Source organism: Nilaparvata lugens, chromosome 6 (genome assembly GCF_014356525.2).
Source record: "Nilaparvata lugens isolate BPH chromosome 6, ASM1435652v1, whole genome shotgun sequence".
In the NCBI taxonomy this organism is placed as follows: domain Eukaryota; kingdom Metazoa; phylum Arthropoda; class Insecta; order Hemiptera; family Delphacidae; genus Nilaparvata; species Nilaparvata lugens.
Genome location: NC_052509.1, coordinates 11,625,055 through 11,639,870, shown reverse-complemented (window position 1 = coordinate 11,639,870; position 14,816 = coordinate 11,625,055). Strand labels below are relative to the sequence as shown.

At 36.0% G+C, this 14,816-nt stretch overlaps 1 protein-coding gene across 1 annotated transcript in view; it reads right to left on the bottom strand.

The window, feature by feature from the left end:
- Nucleotides 1-14,816, bottom strand: part of LOC111058651 (Down syndrome cell adhesion molecule-like protein Dscam2) — a 541,982-nt gene that overhangs the window by 85,001 nt on the left and 442,165 nt on the right. Inside the window, 2 exon segments of the mRNA XM_039430110.1 lie at nucleotides 3,209-3,437; nucleotides 10,858-11,068. Of these exon segments, the coding sequence (XP_039286044.1) occupies nucleotides 3,209-3,437; nucleotides 10,858-11,068 (440 nt within the window).

Here is a 14,816-nt window from a genome sequence, read left to right as displayed (position 1 = left end):
AAAAGAAGATAATATTTTTATTCAACACAGTACATTTGACAAATTGACAATTTTGAATTTAGTAATTTTGTTAGAAAGCCGAAAGAATCCTTCGAACTGTGTTTGGAAAGATTTTAAACTGTATTTCAGGATTAGAACATGAATTGAAACCTTGAATTGAGGCACTTACGGCAAAAATTAACTTGAGCGCAGGCAGTGACTACAAAAACTGCATATCAAAGAGTTTGTCAGTCTACCATATAGTTTAATTCATCATACAGGATATAGTCTCCCACTAATCTTTTGTATTTTTCTTTCATCCACTTCACTATATACTAGAAACAGATTCATGAATTTGTGAAATATGTTCACTCTCACTCTTCTCGAAAACAGGAATCTCGAAATTCGAGCTAGTGCTACTTCAAAACTCTCAATTATTCGAAAAGCTCTACACCTCTCTTTATTTATTTCTCTCTCTAACACACAAACTCTCTCTCTCTCTTTTTGACTTGGATGTCCTAGGGTTGGGAAATCAATCTCTCTTTCTCCCTGTGATGACCGAGTGCATGGGTTATGATTTCCTCTTTCACACGTTCTCTCTCTTCCTCTCTAACTCTCTATCTCTCACACGCTCTTTTCTCTCTTCCACACTCTCTCTCTCATTTTTTCTAGTATCTCTTTCTCCCTGTATATCATCTAGTGCCCAGGTGTTGAGATATCATTCTCTCTTTCATTCTGATGTCCTATTGTTGGAATATCATTCTCTCTCACTCTCTCTTTCTTCTCTCTCTTCTGATGTCAGAGTGCTGACCTCTCTCTCACTCACTCACTTTCTCACACACTATCTTTCACACTCACTTCCTCTATTTCTTCCTCCCTCTTTATCCTCTGATGTCCTAGTGTCGGAATATCATTTTCTCTCACTATCTCCTCTGATGTCAGAGTGATTACCTCTATCACTCTCTCTCACTCTCTTAAAAATAAAACAATCAATCAATCTCTCTCTCTCTCTTCGCACTCTCTCTCTCACACTCTCTCTCTGTTCTCCTCTGATGTCAGATTATTTCAATGTGCAAACCAGTGGAATAATCGTTGAGTATGTTCGATACTCGATAGTCTCGCCGCTATCGATACTGAGCACTCTCGATCAAAGGTCAACGTTTATTGGTGGAGAGAATGTGAGAGGTGAAGTGGTATTTTTTGGTGAAGAGCAATTGAAGCTGTTGACTGAAATTCGCTGTTGTCGAGGATTTTGGCTGAGCTGAACTATGTAGCTACTAGTGAACTATACAACCACCAGTGAACTATGTATATGGTATGGTACATATAAATTTAGTATAAAAATGGATAAAGTTGCCAGTATATCGCTTTGGTTACCCTGGAACAAAAGTTGTTTGCTTTTCAGTATTTAAATGTATAATGTCAAGGACTGCATTATTGATTATTCTGAAGATTGTTGAATTTTAACCACAATTTTGTTTTCTTTTGAAAAAATGTTGTCTGGGCATTGCTGTGCAGTAGCCAGAGATTTCAATACTTCAATAGTTCAATACTAAGCTTCTCACATAGAGATAGCAACAGAAGTGGATTTTGATGTTGAATAAATTCTCAAACTTGCACAAAACTCCCAATTGTAGACTGGCAGCCGCCGGAGCTGTCTTCCCCTCGGCACGGCGCCCCAGGCACTGATACATGCCTTGGTCCTCATTTCTGCTTAGGGAGCAAACCCATACTAATTTGTGGGAATCCGTCACTATGAGTTTGTGGACTGGCATTCGCCTGAGATTTTTCTTCTTCTTCTCCTCCACCTTCTCATACTCTTTCACCTTTTCCTTCTGCTTCTTCTTATCCTTCTCACTCTCCTCCTCCTTCTCCCTCTCCTTCTTCTACTCCTTCTCCATCACCATCTCCTTCTTCCTCACCCAAAGTAGTGGTGTCCTCCCTCACCTAGATGGTAGTGTAGATGGTAATGACATTCCTTACTGTAGCTCAGTTAAAAATGTAGGCATTATTATGAATAATACTCTCGACTGGTCAGAACAAGTGAACAAAACTTGTAAAAAGGTATTCTCAGCCATGCTTGCATTGAAGAAAATGCACGATATTCTCCCTAGAAACATTAAATTATTATTGGTTCAATCCTTCATCTTCCCACATTTGATGTATTGTAATTCTGTTCTCAACGATATGCAAGTAACTCTGAATCATTTACAATATTTTCATTTACAAATCAATCCTTAGTTGAATAAATGAAATTAACGTTTTGGTAGAGAGTTAGTGGTAAGGATATTTTGAATATTCTTTCCAAAGAATGGGCATTGATATGTCCAAAGCTCCGCCAATTTATGTAGATACATAACAATATTATCTATAGCTATTACCAATTGCTTTTTTCATATCATATGCAGTTCAAAAATCATTTTCTCAGTCTATATTAAGTAAATTCATCTATAATTTTTCTGTATTGTAAGTTACTGTATATAAGTGTATATATAATTGTGAAAGCCAGTATATATTGTAATCTACCTAAAAAAAGTACTCAATCAATCAATCAACCTACTCCTCCTCCTCCTCCTTCTCCTCCACGTCCATCTTTTTCTTCTACTACATCCACTTCTTCTACGTTGAATAACGGATCACTTATTGTGAATCAGTGTATAAGCTAGAATATATTGTAACTTACATGAATGGAGAACTATACTCTACTATAATCTACCCCAATCTCCTCTACTCTTCTCTAATCTACTCTACCTACCTTCCAGCTGTAGACTGGCAGCCACCTGAGCTCCCTCGGCACGGCGCACGAGACATTGATACATGTCCTGGTCCTCATTTTTGCCGAGGGAGCACCTAGTACTAATATGTATACCAATATGTTGGAATCCGCCCCTATGAGTTCGTCTCACCTCCCAGCAGTAGACTGGCAGCCGCCTGTGCAGTCTCCGTTTCAGCTCGACGCACCAGGCACTGATACATGCCCTGATCCTCATATTGGTGGATTTCTGCCTAGGGAGCACACCCATACTAATATGTGGGAATCCGCCCCTATGAGTTTGACTCACCTCCCAGCTGTAGACTGGCAGCCGCCTGAGCTGTCTCCCCCTCGGCACGGCGCACCAGGCACTGATTAATGTCTTGATGTTGGGTCTGGTCTTCATGTTGGAGATTTGTGCCTAGGGAGCACACCTATACTAATATGAGGGAATCCACCTTTTTAAGTTTGACTCACCTCCCAGCTGTAGACTGGCAGCCGCCTGAGCAGTCTCCCCCTCGGCACGGCGCACCAGGCACTGATACATGCCCTGGTCCTCGCGACTGATGCTGCTTAGCAGGAGGATATCGTTGGGGGACCCACGGCCAGGGAGCATTCGTCCGTCCTTGTACCAGGTTAGCAGGTGAGGGCCACCTGGGGTCACCACGCAGCGTAGCTCGGCTGAGCCGCCTAGGGGGACGCTCACCTGAAAAAAAAAACAATCAAAAAAATAAATAACGCTGTAATATTTCACTGGAAATAACAAAATAGAAATATTTCACTCCAATAATAAACCTTCCTTCGAATACTGTAGTGATAACTGATAGGGACTCTCTTGCAGACCTCTCTTCAGGACCAAACCACACGAAGCGTTTTTTTTTTTTTTTTTGGTCGGCAGGGCAGGAAGTTAGCTGATTATCAACTGACTGCCGAATGTCAACCCAATCATCCAATCGGAGAGTATCCTGCTCTTGCGATTATCAGCTGATTAGCTGATCATCATCTGATTCCCGAACGTCAACCTAATAAGGTGAACTCAGTCAATCAGAAAGCTTTCTGCCCTACCGACTCATCCGCTGCCAGTGCAAAAAACGCTACATGTGACCCTAAAGACCCACAACACACACACCGATTTTTGTTCGTACGGTATTTTCCGTCCTTATAAATTCAATTGCAGTTGTACCACTGAGATTTGGTATAGGCGCATACATACCAAATAAAAATGGAAAAATGGATTTCACTTATATGGCGGTTGATTGTTTTCATCTGAGTCAAAAAGGGAATGCTGCATTTGCGAATGCTGCTTGGAATAACCTGATTCAACCAGTTCAAAAACAACAGACGACAATTGTTTATCCTGTGCTCGAACACTTCGAATGCCCAACAAGCAGTAATCCATTCCTGTCAACACTGATAAATAAGAATTAACTACCCTAGTGAACAATAAGTTCATGGATTGTTGAAAATTTAAAATACACTGTCATATCATGACAAGTGATACATCATGAATAACTCGAAGGATAAATAGTATAGGTTTCATTGATAAGTGAATATATAAAAATACTAGCAGCACTGTCAGGCCTCATATGATAATAATTCATGTGCAGTGCAGAGGTCACTCTGCTACGATACGTCATCTGCTAATGATAAGTCAACTCTGGTAATGATACGTCATTACCAAAACTTCAGAGGTGACAAAAAGTTTGAAAATAGATATGCGAGATGTAACTCTAGCCAGTTATTTTTACAGAGATCTCCGATTTGGTCATTCCAGCACAGTTCACTGTGCAGCATGATATCGAGCAGTTCATGAACAATAAATGCTGAACAATTAGATTAAACAAATGATGTTTCTCAAGTTCCATTTAATCTGATAGAATTCATAAGGACGGAAAAATCGATGTGTATTACGTGTATAACGTGCGAGGCTTAGTTCTAATAGAACGGTTTTATTTATTTATTTATTCGTGGACCGAATCACAAATCATATAAATATGATTAGGAAGGAACAACAGACTTGGCCCAAATCTATTCCATTCCTAAATTTTGATAAATTAATAATATGTCCAAAAAATAGGTTATGTTTCTACTGTAAAACGTTCAAGTTCAATGTTCGTCCAAAAATATATATAAGCTAAACATTTTGAATTTATAGAAATTAAAACACCAAACTATATTTGAATATAACACTTAATTATCACTTCATATTGAATTAATCAAGTTCTTTTATAACATTAAAAGTCGATATTTATTCCATGTTATGAAAGTGGAATAAGTGAGCTTATCTTTCATCTGATAAATTATGTTTCAAATGGATAACTGATCTCAGTTTGTAATGAAAAAATTATTAACCCATTCACTTACTAATTAATTTGCGAAAAAATTGGCCAAAGTTGTCATTTTTTTTATCGCAGAATATGATTTGTACATGGTTGTAGTTACTGGAAAAATATTGAAAAAAATATAGGGATGAAAATAAGGGCGTGGTATCCCACCCTTAAATTTTTTTCCACTGCATTATCTCCTTCAATCCAGTTCCATTCATTATTATCCAGGACCAAAGTCAGGTCCTGGCACATCATCTAAAATAATTATGTTTAATTTAATTTTCACTTTCACTCATTCGCATATTTTCAATAGGAGACTCACTATCACTTAAGCAGCGTTTACACCAAAGTTGATAACAAAATGTTAATAACTTATAGTAGAGAATCTATAAGATTCTATCAGATTGAACATAGATCTTATCATACACAGGATGAACATATGTGTTTGTCAAGCTCCGTTCAATCTAATAGAATCCATAAGGATTAAGTTATTAACATTTTGTTAATAACTTTGGTGTAAACCCAACTTAACATTGTATTCTTCATTATCACTCTCCAACAAGAAACTATGAATGTCATAGTCTGATAGAGCCATATCAATAACACACATCCATAATAAAACAATAGACTAAGAGATTGAATAATAACTTGAAAATAATTCATTCAAATAATAACAAAACAACAGAGCTCGCTGAGGTGCTACTAATAATACTAATGAGGTGCTAATACCAATTCCTTCAATTTGAGTTGATAATGAATCTGGCTAGTGGAAATTGCCGTGAAAATTTATCATGCAAATCGAAACAAGAGAGAGACAATATTTTGAATAAATTTCAAAGAATATGACACTGGGAATCCATTTTTTCTTTTACTTTTGGGCTCCGCTCCACACACATCGATTTTATTTGTACGATATTTGCCTTTTTCAATTCAATTTCAATTATTAAAAAACAACAAAACAAGACAAAACAAAATTACAAAGATTTACGAAACAAATAAAACACAATAAAATGTTACAAATATAAAAAACCATGGGCTTATGTTTGGGTGTGTTGGAGAAGAGAAAAAAAAAGAGAGGAAGATACCTAGCCAACTATGGTTTCCCATGTAATAGGCAGGCAAAGAAGAGAGAGAAGTAATGAGGAAAAAAGGAAGGGAGAAATGGGGGGAAGGAAGATAACACAGGAATAGGTACTTAAAATAAAGGTAAGCGAGTCCACTGAAAAATGAAAAAACTAATGAAAAAAAAAATGCTGGAGCAGAAATCTCGAGTCATATATCTAAATGAAGAAGAAATTACTGTATGTCCAGTTTTTTATATCCAGTTTAATTTTTCCGCTGATCTTATTGTCCATGAGAAAGTGATTTGGAATGAGGTTTATTATTTTAGTACCTATGTAATTAATTGCCTCTTTATACATTCAATATTAGTGTTATAGGCTACATATTTGTTAGCAGTGGCCCTTAGATTATAATAATTAAGAGTAGAGTTATTGTGAGAGGAAAATCGGATCTATATTTTATTAAGTACTCAATTACGGTTTTTATGGATAATTGACGTATAGTCATGACCTCAAATCACTAAAAACCATATCCGTTGGATAGAGCCTGGGTTTGTTTAATATAGTTTTAATTATCAGTTTTTGTGCTACAAATAATTCAGCAATATGACAGTTGAAACAGCCTCCCCAAACAACTATGCCATACTGCAGAATTGACTTGACTAGAGCATGATACATCATTTTCAGGTGGTTCTTATTAAGAATTCTGTTAACTTGGTAAAATTTGAAGGATAATATCTAATTTTTCTACATATGTATTTAATATGAACATCCCATTTAAGGTTTTCATCAATTTAATTCCCAAATACTTAGTATTATTGACTTTTTTAATGGTGGGACAATCACAATTACCCAAGTTTGAATTGCACTGAGAATGGAGTCTCAAATCTTGATTCTCGTTAGGCTGCCCTACTCTATTTGCAGAGAAAGTGATGTAATTAGTTTTTTCAATATTTAAACTTAAGGTATTCTTATCTAACCACTTCTTAATTGAAAGCATATTATTTTCAGCTATAGTATGAACTTCATTCCATGAATTCCGTGAAAAATAGCTGCAGTATCATCTGCAAAGGATATCACAGTTGAGTTTAGAAGTCTTAATTTAAAAAGTCATTCACATAGAGTATGAAAAGGATGGGAGAAAGTACAGTACCTTGAGGAAGACCATAAGAAGTAAAGTTAGTTACACTAGATTGATCATTTATGGTTAGGGACTGGGTTCTATTACTAGATAGCTTTTGAACAATTTAAGCGAGACTCCTCTGAAACCATAGGACTCCAGTTTATTGAACAAAGTATTATGAGGTATTGTATCAAAAGCTTTGCGTATATCCAGCAAGATCGCAATAGTTTTCTTATTGGAGTTTATTTTATCAGATGAAATCTGTATGAAGTATTGATGAATTTTATTAAAGCGTCAGATGTACTTTTACCATTTTGGAAACCGAATTGGTTCTTGTTGATTATTTTGTTGAGATTCAAGAAAGAAACAACTCTTGACTTTATTAGTTTCTCCATTATTTTAGCAAGGTTGCTGATAAGACTAATCGGTCTATAATTACAGGGATTAGTCGGGTCACCTTGTTTGAATAGAGGTTTATTTTGGCTGATTTGAGGCTCGGGAAAATATCCCTCCTCAAAGCATCTATTAAAAATGAAAGCGAGAGGTTGAGATATAAAATTGGCTATTTTCTTCAGCGTAATATTACCTAGACCATCAATACCAGGACTGCAGTTGTTCTTTAGATTTTTAATAGTTGCCTCAACTTCAATGGGCACGTTGGTCTCATAAAAAACGTGTTATCGATCTGTATTGGAAATCGATCACCAGTACTATCAGGATATTGATAGTTTGAGCTTGTAATTACCCACATTTGTGAATAATTGTTGAGGGAGTGAGCATCAAGTTCAGTACTCTTTTCTTGATACTGGCCTCACTATAACTCGTTTATGCACTCCACAACTTCATGCTGTTGTTATTACAATTTCAATTTTCCCTTTATAGTAGACTTCCTTTGCATGATTATGATCTTATTCAAACCATTACGATAAGCCTATATTCATTCTTTAAGATATTGTATTAGGATCTCTTCTGATCTAGAATGCATTTGTCCCGCGTGATTATTGATCTTATGATGCCTTCAGATAGATTATTTATTTATTCGTGGACCGAATCACAAATCATATAAATATGATTAGGAGGGAACAACAGGCTTGGCCCAAATCTATTCCATTCTAAATTTTGATAATTAATAATATGTCCAAAAAGGTTATGTTCACTGTAAAACGTTCAAGTTCAATTTTCGTCCAAAATATATATGAGCTAAACTTTGAATTTATAGAAATTAAAACACCAAACTATATTTGAATATAACACTTAATTATCACTTCATATTGAATTAGTCAAGTTATTTTATAACATTAAGGCTAGTTACACACACATCGATTTTTGGTCGTACGATATTTTACCGTCACTATGAATTCTATCAGTTAAACGGAACTTGGCAAACATCATATGTTTGAAATCATCTGTTCAATCTAATAGAATTTATAAGGACGGTAAAATATCGTACGACCAAAAATCGATGTGTATGTAACTAGCCTAACAGTCGATATTTATTCCATGTTATAAAAGTGGAATAAGTAAGCTTATCTATCATCTAATAAATTATGTTCCAAATGGATAACTGATTTCAGTTTGTAATGAAAAATTAATCAACCCATTCACTTACTAATCAATTTGCGAAAAAATTGGCCAGAGTTGTCATTTTTTTTTATCGCAGAATATGATTTGTACATGATTGTAGTTACTGGAAAATATTTAAAAAATATAGGGATGAAATAAGGGCGTGGTATCCCACCCTTAATTTTTTTCCACTGCATATCTCCTTCAATCCAGTTCCATTCATTATTATCCAGGACCAAAGTCAGGTCCTGGCACATCATCTAAAGTAATTATGTTTAATTTAATTTTCACTTTCACTCATTCGCATATTTTCAATAGGAGACTCACTATCACTTAAGCAGCGTTTACACCAAAGTTGATAACAAAATGTTAATAACTTATAGTAGAGAATCTATAAGATTCTATCAGATTGAACATAGATCTTATCATACACAGGATGAACATATGTGTTTGTCAAGCTCCGTTCAATCTAATAGAATCCATAAGGATTAAGTTATTAACATTTTGTTAATAACTTTGGTGTAAACCCAACTTAACATTGTATTCTTCATTATCACTCTCCAACAAGAAACTATGAATGTCATAGTCTGATAGAGCCATATCAATAACACACATCCATAATAAAACAATAGACTAAGAGATTGAATAATAACTTGAAAATAATTCATTCAAATAATAACAAAACAACAGAGCTCGCTGAGGTGCTACTAATAATACTAATGAGGTGCTAATACCAATACCTACTTTTACTTATAATAAGTAATAGTAGGTATTGCTAATACTGATTTCTAACGAAAACAAAGTAAACAAACATGCAGAATGATCTTAGATATGTTGAAACATAGAGGGGTGGAATCCCTAGAACACAGCAAATGTAGAGTGGTTATGTGTTTCCAAGTATGTGCTGCTATCTTCTGGAAAATATCAACACTAACAGTGCATTCAGAAATACACAGCGAGTGTGTAACGTAAAAGTACGGAGTAAAGAACACTTCTGTATTCTGTATTCATTGTTAAGGTGCGTACAGATATACGCGCCGCGAACATGAGCAATTCACTTTTAATCAGCTGACTGAATCTGTATTCTTACAGAAACGGTAAGATACAGATATAAAAAGCTTGGCATCAGCTGATTGAAAGTGAATTTGCTGATGTTCGCGGCGCGTAAATCTGTATGCACCTTCATGTATTCTGTGGTCGAGGTAAATGGATGACAGTCGACAGTCCTATGACGAGCTGTGCTCGTCAAAGTATCCTCAGCCCAAAAAATTACAAGTCCAGCTCGTCAAAGTAAGCGACACTCAAACAGTGTGTTTATTTTGTAGGGAATTTGATTCGATTCTGAACTCAGTCAGTATTCTTATATTTATATTAGTAACCTCAATTTATGTTTTATTTATAGTCAATTTATTCATAAATAGCAGGTAACCAGTGCTTCACAAGGGACCAATTAATAACTTGACAAACTGATAACTTGACCTACTGAAATTTTGAAGAATCTTGTTTAGGCATATAACAATCCTCTGTAAATTGAGAATCTACATGCAAAATTTCAAGATGATCAGTTAAGTAGTTCAGACGTGATTATGCGTCTTTTGTGAATTTCCTATCCCGTACAGGTCAATCTCATCCTTAAACATTTCATAGATGTTTTTATATATAGATTCTTACAAAAGCCAGACATTTCTCCGGGAATTTCCTTCTTCCAGCAGCGCCAGGCAGAGCACGTGGAAGAGAGAGAGAGAGTGAGAGGGGAGGAGGTAATCCCTTCGACCAAGAGAAAGAACTTTAAAACACAGGCAGGAGTTAGTGTAGCGCATTACCTGCGCTCAGAGGATGTCATTTAAGATAATGACGAAACGTCAGCAAGTAAGTGAAACTGCTTATCGGATGTACCCGGTTGATATTTTAGCATCTTCATCCATCCGTGAATTTTTAAAAGTTGACATTTATATAGATGTCTATAGATTTTATTCCTTCATTGTATTATAGATCACCAACAACAATTTATGTTTTCTAGTCATCTCAAAACAGTTTTAGACATTTCCTTACCTCAGAAGGGGTGATCTGCACATGTAGAGGCTCACTCACAGCCAACCTCAACTCCGCACTAGCTTCCCCGCCTGCATTGGAGGCGGCACACCTGTAGAGGCCGGCGTCCTCCTCGGTTACCGCCTCCACGGCCAGCACCGCCCCCAGCACCCTGGTTCGCGGCCCCCCCACGAGGCCCAACGGCTCGTAGCCGGCTGCTAGCTGGTACCATCTGCAACACAGATAAGATTTGGTTATGCGATGAATTCTTCAGCTGACTTAGGCTAAACTCACACTTACGCGACTCTAGTCGAGAGCATGTGTTTCCAAATGGTGACACTCAGACCAATCGATTCTAGTCTCCGCGATGTCACCAATTGAAAACATATGCTCTCGACTAGAGTCGAGTCTCTTCTCGACCTGAGTCGCGTAAGTGTCAGTTGAGCCTAAATGATAAATCACAACAAATTTCAATGCACCTTCAATGTTATTTGTTATATCCTGAAAAAGGAAAAAGGAGTGAGTCAATTTTGTTGTTCAACGAAATTGATCTGTAAAAAGGTTCGAAGAATACGTGAACAAAATTTGGAGCTGATTGATGAATTCTCCATAAAGTTATAGTAGAACATACAAATTTGAAGCTGATTGATCAATTCTTTCTAACGTTATAGAAGAACACACAAACAGACGGACAACGACTTTGGCCTTCAGTAAGTCAAAATTGAAAACTCGCTAACACTCGTTCAATTATGAATTGAACGAGTGAGTTTTATGAATTAGAATTGAAACATTTGTATACATAGAACTTCAGCTACACAGTGCATACAATTCAACAAAGTTCAACCTCCATGACACCTTCTCAAACTACACGGATATCTCCACTAGAATAATATGCAGGAAATTAAATCAGTGTCACCCCTGAAAGAAAGAAAGCGGTCACCCTTTTGCATCGGGGGAGAACAATGAATGTCCAAAACACTAGACAGGTGAGACATGGAAAAGCTGGGAGAGAGAGAGGGTGTAAGAGAGAGAGAGAGTGAGTGAGTGATTGAGTAAGAGAGAGAGAGTGAGTAAGAGTGAGAGAATGAGTGAGAGAAAAAGAGACAGGAAGAGTGTGAGAGAGAAGAAGAACAGGGACATAATGGAGAAGAACAAAGGTAGAATAAAGGAGCAAGACACAGGTGGACCAGCAGAGTGAAAGAGAGAAGGTGTGTGTGTGTGTGTGAGAGAGAGAGAGATAGAGAGAGAAAGAGTGTGAGAGAGAAGGAGAACAAAGATAAAATGAAGAAGAACAAAGACAGACTGCAAAATGAACAATGAACAAAAGAGGCGCAAAAGTTGTAGGCGATAGGTGAGCTATTGTTTGCTTTAAAAGGGACACAGGAGGTCTGACGACACGGAAACGTTTTGTTGTAGTCAGCAGATTCACTTTAAAATGTCAGCTATTCATGTGAATAGAGCTTCAATCTTTATCATTCAACTAATGCTGACAGGGAATCTCACTGTAGGGCACGTTGTCTAGAGTGTGAATTGTCTTTATTTTGTCATAAATTTGATGTAAGTTTCTATGTAGAATATAATATTCTTTGAATTCAATGCAATTTAAATTTGTTCTCTAAACGAATGTAGTATTATTATATGCCATTTATTTCCCTTGATACTTTCAAAGATTGTAAAGGCCGGTTACCGAGCTCGGGATTTATCCAGAGAGATTCTATCCTCACTGGATTCAGCTAAGTTCTAGACTTTAAACAGCTGGAGTCAGAAAATTGGCTTTCCCAAACGGGATGTAGTCACAGTAAATAGTTGCAGCAAAATGAATCTTCATTTTCTCATTTCTAGAATTGGAAACGGGTTCCTTGACGAAATGAAACATCCCTAAATTATTCAAAATAGCTGAAACTTCACACTATTTTCTCTATATTTTATTTTGTATTCAATTTTCTTGTTTTTCGAAATTTGATTTAAACTTGACTTTGACTATGACTACGACTACGCCCCGTTTTGGAAAGCCAATTTTCTGACTAGCTGTTTAAAGTCTAGAACTTAGCTAAATCCCGAGCTCGGAAACCGGCTCTAAGAGAATTTGTATTTGAATCGATTTTTTTGTGTAACAACCGAAACTAGTATCTCAGATTATTTCAATAAATTGGTGATATTGACATCATCGTTTTAATTCAATAATCCAGTTTGTTGGTTTCAGATTGTAGTGATATCATTGATGTATCATATCAGTATAACTGATATTGACTGATACAGTATATTTGAAATATTAAAATGTGACCGATTTCATAATATTGAATAGAATTATTTATTCTTTATTGATTCATACAATAAGAACATTATAAAAATGATAGGGAGAAAAAAATAAAGTAACCTTGTACTATTCCTCTCCATTATTATCATAATTTGTGTCTTCCTCAGCCTATTATGCATGAAAATAACGATACTGTACTTTTTTAAATTATAGACTATTGTTATTGTAATGAATTACCTGCGAAAATTTCATATCACTTAATTGAATTTGATTTATTCCCATCTCTGTGATAATATATCACAGGTAAAATAATATTGTAGAGTTCATAAAATTTCTTCCAACACACTCAACTATTTTGTCTATTTTTTACTGACATGTATTTGACAATTATTTTATTTTAAATTAACCGATCAAGCTTCTCTGCTCCATCAGGATATGAATTCTGGAGTAACATACCGGAAAGCAATTGAATTATACTATGTTTATCTAAAGGCGCGTACAGATATACGCGCCGCGAACATCAGCAATTCACTTCTAATCAGCTGATGCCAAGCTTTTTATATCTGTATCTTACCGTTTCTGGAAAAATACAGATATAATTAGCTGATTAAAAGTGAATTGCTCATGTTCGCGGCACGATATCTGTACGCACCTTTATGAATCCCGCTACTCAAAACAATATAAGGAGATAATAAGATGATGGTTCATAGAAACAATATAAAACTTGTAGAACCCTTTTATTAGAACATTTTAAAAACTTTGCCCAGTTCAAGTTTTAACTTGAAAATGGCAGAAGTACGTTGAAACTAGTCGTTAAAATGTTTTAAAGTTTTTAAAATGTTTTAATAAAAGGGTACTACAAGTTTTATATTGTTTTTACTAATTTGAATAAAGTAGCCCATATAAGTGAAGTGATTTTAAGATGATGGTTTATCATGACTGAAAATACTAAAGAATCAATTAGCCTGAATACGAAACGGCTTCCTCCATTCCTATTGGTTGATGCTTTTACGTCATTCCTGTTGATTTGTTGCTTCACAACTCTTCGACCAATCACAAGCCAGCAATGATGTAGCTGCAGTACACTCCAATTCATAACGCCTTGCCATTGGTCCAACAAAATGTGACCGGAACAGCCATCCTAGTTGTCTAGTTTTTCGGATCTCGTAATGAACGAATTGTAATGAATGTCTAATCTTGTAATGAATGAACGAATTGATCAGTTCAATTTTGCTTTTACTCAATGAAAAAAATGCGTAAATTTTACGATTCATGAATGAATTTGATACAACAATACTTCACTATCGATTTCCTCAAATAACCATTTCAGTTACGATTTTCTAAACATCAATACAATATACTGCAAATACAGGTTCAAATTTTCAATCCAGTATCCAAATAAATCTACAGCAGTAGCCTGGCAATATTCGTCTGACGGATCCAATTTTGAACAGGGACAACCAATCTACCTCTCTTATGATATTCACGTTCAACTCTCAGCAAGGGGAGCATTGACTATACGATGACGTCACACTGGCTCAACGCAGTACAACACTCCAAAGGCACAAAATTTATTGTAACCGGCGTTTAATTTGAATCTGGGTTTGTTTACACGGACGTATCACACTCTCTACCTTCCTTTCTCTTTATTATTACTCTATGTCTAATCGCTTTTCCTCTCTGATCCCTTTCTGTTTTGGTTTTCAGGTGAGTTGCATCATTG